The 349-nt window shown below is 42.1% G+C and overlaps 1 protein-coding gene across 1 annotated transcript; it reads right to left on the bottom strand.

The window, feature by feature from the left end:
* Nucleotides 1-222: 222 nt before the first annotated feature.
* LOAG_16288 (hypothetical protein) lies at nucleotides 223-345 on the bottom strand (the record flags this gene model as incomplete). Its single annotated transcript, XM_003151776.1, has 1 exon — nucleotides 223-345. A coding segment is annotated over one exon (123 nt), but the record flags the coding sequence as incomplete, so codon positions are not given.
* Between the last annotated feature and the right edge of the window lie 4 nt (nucleotides 346-349).

Here is a 349-nt window from a genome sequence, read left to right as displayed (position 1 = left end):
CATCACGTCTTTCCTGTTGAATCTCATGTTGCAATGTAAACAAGAGAACGGCCTCGCATCGATATGAGCCCTCATATGTACAAGCAGATTGCTATTTAGAGTGAAACTCTTCCCGCATATATCGCATTCAAACCGCCTCTCACCTGTGTGAGTTATATTGTGTACAACCAGATCCCTTTTTCGAATGAATTTTTTTCGCATATATCGCATTTGAACCGCTTTTCACCTGTGCGAGTCGTATCTGTTCTTGACATTTCCTTTCCTTTCTATTCCTGTTTGTTCCTTACTCCCTTCTTGAATTGGCAAGTTCAGTGATCTTGCGTCATCCTGACCCGTTTGTTCTTCCTGT

The sequence above is a fragment of the Loa loa genome, assembly GCF_000183805.2.
Source record: "Loa loa unplaced genomic scaffold supercont3.5443, whole genome shotgun sequence".
NCBI lineage: Eukaryota > Metazoa > Nematoda > Chromadorea > Rhabditida > Onchocercidae > Loa > Loa loa.
The sequence above is the reverse complement of the archived record's forward strand: the minus strand, read 5'-3'. Positions and strand labels throughout refer to the sequence as shown.